General features: G+C 39.2%; 1 protein-coding gene across 1 annotated transcript in view; it reads right to left on the bottom strand.

Annotated features, from left to right (window-relative positions):
• Window positions 1-3,565: 3,565 nt before the first annotated feature.
• Window positions 3,566-6,000, bottom strand: part of LOC121084375 — a 47,808-nt gene continuing 45,373 nt past the window's right edge. Inside the window, exons 6-7 of the mRNA XM_040585754.1 lie at window positions 4,657-4,866; window positions 3,566-3,694 (exon numbers count right to left, since the gene is read on the bottom strand). Of these exons, the coding sequence (XP_040441688.1) occupies window positions 3,566-3,694; window positions 4,657-4,866 (339 nt within the window). The remainder of the gene's footprint in view (window positions 3,695-4,656; window positions 4,867-6,000) is intronic.

Here is a 6,000-nt window from a genome sequence, read left to right as displayed (position 1 = left end):
AATAGCTTAAACTAAGTAATTGGCTAGTCACCTATGCTGTCTTATCCTATTACAACTAGGTACTTTTCAAGTAATTAGGGAAAACAGAGCTCTTTTATCCAGTAAGTTTAAATTGAATGAATCCTAGACATTTGTGTAGGTTTATTTGGTAGATAAAATCATATTATACAAAAACTTTCTCTACAGTGCTGAGGTTTACCAGGCCTGTAATAAGAAACTGATTTTTTGCTGAGTTAAAGTGACTTATCTTTGCCCTTTTAATAAGAAATCAAATCCAGTCAGCAAAAGTTGAGATAAAAATCACCGAGATGGTGTTATCACCATGTAGGCAGCAAACACGCACCACTATCATTAACTTTCCTGTGCATGGATTTCAAATATATATAAAATGCTAAAATTTAATGATTTCTTCTATATTACAATAACATAAGATTAATGAATAAGGAAAAGCATGAAAAGTGATTTATTTTGGGAAGGTCATTCCTTGGGTAGACAACACTTAAATTGAATACTATAAAGGAGAAATATATTATAGGTAAAAAGGAAAGTGGGTTTTACTGCATGTGAATTCTTTGAGTTTTACAATGCTTATGATAAAAGGACTGCACTTACAAGTTTAACCTCTATAATTTTTATGCTGCGCACTTTAAAAAAATCTTTTTATTTAACATTTCTAAGGCAATTTATACATGTCACCTTGTACTTAATGTTCCTTTTAAACAGTTATTTTTGCCTCATGCTTATGAAACCTATAAACTACGTTTCATACCAGACATGAAATTTCTAGTTATACCAGCAAAGTTGGTCCTTTAATGGAATACCACAGTTAAATAAGTATTTTAAGGAAGTTATTGCATAGAGAGACATTTATTCCTGGCTAGTGTATCCCTGCACACAGCACTTACAAACTGGCTTTACTTACTGTAAAAAAAAAAAAAAAAAGGAAAGTATTATTACAGTGAATGTTTTGGCTCCTTGGCTTAAATAAAGTTCACACTTAAGTGCTTTGCTGAATTAGGGCTTTGCTGAAAAGGGTAGGATGAAGTTGTGAATAAAAAGAAAATTCCTTATGAGCATCCAAAGACTTTAAAGCAAGATTATGCAAAATTCCTCTTATGCCTGTCAAAGAATATCTGCAGATAGAGAAACATATCAGAGGTTGAAGTCACTAGGAGTTGAACACATGAATTTGAGGAATAATTTGGCCCAGTGTTTTAAATACTCCTCTCATGTCAGTGTGTTTAACGAGGGATGTACTGCCACCCCATAAGCCAGGCTCACTAGCCGGCGCGCATAGCTCAGACGAAGGCTAAGAACCTACGGCTCATGCTGGTGGTACCTTCCCAACAACATTTATATTTGCACACGCTTTTCAAAGTTATTATCACTTCTGTGCTGTTTTCTGCCAAATTGCTCATTTCCTCCTATTATACATATTATTTCTGAAGAACACCTACCAATACCTGCAACCATCATGCTGTAATGGCACAAAGCATTACACATCCAACAGAGAGATCTTAGTCCCCAAATGCTTGAATTAATGAGGTCCCGCTGCAGTAATTAGGAATAGGTGTTATGGCTCTTTCAGGTGCGATTCTTGAAACTCAGAGAAATTAAAAAGTCAAAGCCTTTTCATTTTGCTGTCTTCAGAGTTACATGCCTTCAGAGTTTCATAATAAAAGTGAATGAACAAAGAAAATGTTACACTGAAATAATTACGTTTGCATCCTTGGTAGGTTACTGTACTAAAAAGCATGACTGTTTTTCAGGAAGAAGGCACATGCAACCCCCAGTTTCTAGATGCTGTTGAATTATTCCTTGTATTCTGTGGTTGTATAACAGCAGTAGCCCACCCAGAAGAGAGAAAAAAAGAAGTGAAAATTGGTTTTTTTCTTCCTCTGGGAACTCTGCAGACAAGGCAGATGTATATACAAAGGTAGGATACGTCACAGTTGCTGCAAACCTATCCTGTTCCTACCAGCCATGTTCCTACAGTCCCAAGACAGCGTTTTGTACAAGTACCCAATCTCTGGTGGGGAGAAAAAGTCTTGTCAATCTTGAGAAAGAGGAAAGAAAACCGTCATTGCTAATACAGGGAGAGAATGGGGGACAATCTCTCCCCTTGCCACTGTGGACGAAGAGCCCTCCCTCTTTCACCACTGCTGTTAGGGTGAGGAGGGAAACGAAAAACAAAAGGGGAGCTGCTCTTGTTTCTTCTGGTGAGGTGTTGTACTCATTCTGGCAGAAAATGGATAGGATCATGAAATCAGATTATGCAGGTAAACTTCTGGAAGAGAGATGTCTTATTTACACCAAAGGGTGAGCCAAATAAATACACGGAAACTGACAACGAATAAATTGAGGCTGGAGAAGAAGAGACTTCTGACCAAGTAGACGGTAAAGATCCAGAAAAATCTTTCCATTGAATCACTGGGGACAAAATACCTGAACTAGACTAGATTTAGGTAAACTACCTGAATCTTTAGGACTAGCTCTAACTAATCAGACTGGAAATGCTTATACACAATGAGTTGTCCACAGAAGCAGCAGACTGGACAGATTATCCCAAGAAACCTACATAGTTTTCATTTCCTACACCCTTAAAAGCTATATGTAATGTTGCAATGCAATCTTTCAACTCAAATTGTCTTCTAACCCCACTCAAGTACCACTGCTTGTCTAGCTCAGCAGAGGCAAAAAACCTGTTCCTGAGGGGCAGCACCAGCAGCAAGTGGTGGAGCACAGGTGTATTTGCCCCATGGCAGCAAACTTCCCATTAGTCAGTGTATGGTTTTAAAATTCAGTGGGTTATAGAATATTCCTAATTTGGAACTGAAGTAGAAAGACTTGACCTATAAAATACACAAATGTATAATTACATCCATTATCAGCTAAATGTAAAGATCTGTCTATAAGTTTTACTGCGATTATTAGTTAAGCACATTTATTATATGTAATTGTATTTATATCTACAAATAAAAATGCTGTAAAGCACACATTTATCTCCTGATTCAGATGTGCAGCTTTTAAGACTATGAAATAAGACTCAGCTAGGTGGATTTTAGGGATAGACTATGTTGTGATCTGGTGTGGGAAACCACAGAAGTGGTTTGAGCCATCTGCCTTGTGCAGCGCTCACTTTGTGCATGCTGACCAGCACCAGTTCAGAAGCTGGAAGTTTCTGGGAAGCTCATATGGGAAGAAAAGATAACATTGTATGGGAATATATTTCTCCACTGTCAGAAATACAGAAGGGATTATTGAACTGAACCAGTGCACTGGGTTGAGACTGCCCTGGGTATTTGAAGCCCCTCCTTCCACAGCCTTGCAGAAGCATGGTGAAACCTCATGACCAAAAAAACTGAGAACTTCTTAAGTGGGAAAAAAACATTCTGCAAAGAGCTAATCTTTGTAACGGGCAAAAAGTAGGCATTGTGCTGCATTGTTAACCTCAAATAGGGGAAAGATGTTCTAGCAAAATTCTAGCCAATGATTTGTATGAGCAGCTTCTCAGACTTAGGCATGGACCTGGATTTGCCGGTTTCTTTGTTTCAGTATTTAAGTTCTACTTCAGGTAGGCCACATGCCTTCTCTTGTTTTCTTTGGCCACCTCTAAGACTCTGGTGTCTTCACTCTGGTGAATCACAAGTTCCTGGGGCAGAAAATTATGTTTGGATTCCTTGAGGACAGTTTCCTTTAAATTAAATTTTCTTTAAAAAGCCAAGTAGGGCAAAGACGGTAAGAATAAAATCTTTTAATGAACAAAACAGCCTTGAAACATTAACCAAAGGAGCAGAAGCAACGTTTGCTTCATGCTGGAAAGATGTACTTGAACCTTCACCTCAGAAATGAGCAGCTGAAAACTTTGTGCTTCAGCATCATTTGTGCCAGTTTTCTATGGTAAACAGACCTCCATGATGATGCTCCCACTTCTTATCTGGGTAGGTAAACTAATATTCTTTCACTCTACTTTCTCTTAGATGCCAAATTTTTTTTAAAGGTTTCTCAACACAAGACCGAAGGCAACAAGGAAATGCACTTCTTCCAAGCACTGAGAACAAAAATGACACTGCAATGAACAAAATGCAGCCTATGAAACAAGTAATGGGTGATACTTCTTTTTAATACCATTCTGTATTGTATTTTAGTGCACAAGCTGCTAAAAATCTGACAACATTCAGGATTCAAAACTTGCAAGATGCCAGTAAGCAATCCGACTGTTCCTTAGCTCTGTGTATGTGTGGAAAAACTAAGTGGATGACTGTACCTGTAGTACTAGCTGTACAATAAATGTGCACAATAATTAAATTGTATATTTATAAAGATAATAATTCCTGTACAGAGTGACCTTATGTGGTCCTAAGCAATATATATTTACAAATAATCTCTGTATGTGTGGTTTCAATGTATATCTTACAGAATTGCCTTTAAATGGCTCTATAAACAATACTAAATTGCTACTTCGTACTGCAAACGCATTAACTCACTGATTTTACCCTACCGTTTAGAAGCGAGGTCTTCCTATGAAAGATCTCGGTGTAGATTTTGTGCAGGGTCAGGCAGGCCTGTTTCCCTGTTTGTTTCGATGCCGACCTACTTCTCAAGTGCACCCCTTTGCCTTCCAAATCCGCAGGTGAGGAGCCTGCTTGGACCTACCTCAACGATAGCCCCATCAGGTAGCCTGAGGAAGCGCCTGTAGAGCTCCTGGAAGCCGCTGAGGTGAACCGTGTAGACGGAGATGTGGACCGTGGTGCTACCTCCCCAGGTAGCTGCCGAGTCAGGGATTTCATCCTGGTGCTGGAGGTCACAGCTGGAGACACCAGGCTTGCTGGTGTGGTCCTTCCAGATGTAATCAGACACTGCCACCTAGTGAGACAGAAGCCCCCCCCCCCCCCCCATGCACACGCACACACGTAAGCACACACGCACACACACAGAGTCCCCCCACCCCCCACCAAAGGAACATATTTAATTAACTTCTGGCAAGAGCTTAACCGATTTAAAATGATTTTACAATAAATCTGCAAAGCCTGCACCATATGCAGTGCTTGCACACAGTTCTCGACTACATATTTTTTTATGACATAGATCTAAATAGAGGAGATAGACAAATCCCTAGTGTATATTCTATAAAGTTAATTCTGCACAGATGAAGCTGTAATTGACTCCCGTATTAACCAAAAGTAGGGAGATCAAGCAGGGTAGGTTAAACAATAAAATGGCAATGCTGATTAAAAAAAGAAAGCTTCCCAAGAATTTTGTGAACGAGTCTTTGTATTTCTCTCTCTTTGAGAAGCCTTTGTGCCTGTACCCACAAGCACTTTTTAGTCTCTGATCTCTGTACGGTATTAAAATAACCTTGTGCTGCTAACTGAATTGTAGATGAGGCAGAGTAAATATTTTAGTGCGTTGTATAAAGCTAGTTTATTGACACAGTTACCTAGTTTCCTGGTTTGCTCTAAACACATTTGCTTGGGCACGTTTTGCACCTCCCTGTGTCAGTCAGAATTTCCATTTAACCTTTTCCATGTTAATTCTTTACACAAGCTGAGCAGAATTCAAGACTTCAGGTGGATCATAGCACACACTTGAAGCACCCCTTATCCTTAACTATAAATGATGAGGATGAGAAGCATTGGTTTTATACTCCCACTGAAGTGCAAGCTTTTTAACGCTTCACTTTTGCAAGACCTTTGCATCACTCATTTTCTCCCATCAGATGCTACTCCTGTTTACGGTTGGAAGGGATTGGTGATATTGGTGTATCCTTACAAGACACGGGCACGTTCTTCCCGAACACTTCTACTTAAGGCAGAGGAAATAACTCTTTTTCTGGTCTAGCACATGCTTTTTCTGTCAAGAAAATGTATTACGGCAGCTGAAATGGCTGGAACTCACCCATGAAGCTAGCTATAGGAAACCTCTAATCTAAGATTGGTGCATCAAAACCTTCATTTGCAGAATTTTACTTTTTGCTGAAACAGAGAGCTCAGATTCTTA

This window comes from Falco naumanni, chromosome 3, assembly GCF_017639655.2.
Source record: "Falco naumanni isolate bFalNau1 chromosome 3, bFalNau1.pat, whole genome shotgun sequence".
Classification (NCBI taxonomy): domain Eukaryota; kingdom Metazoa; phylum Chordata; class Aves; order Falconiformes; family Falconidae; genus Falco; species Falco naumanni.
Note: the sequence above shows the minus strand (reverse complement) of the source record. Positions and strands in the feature narration are given on the sequence as shown.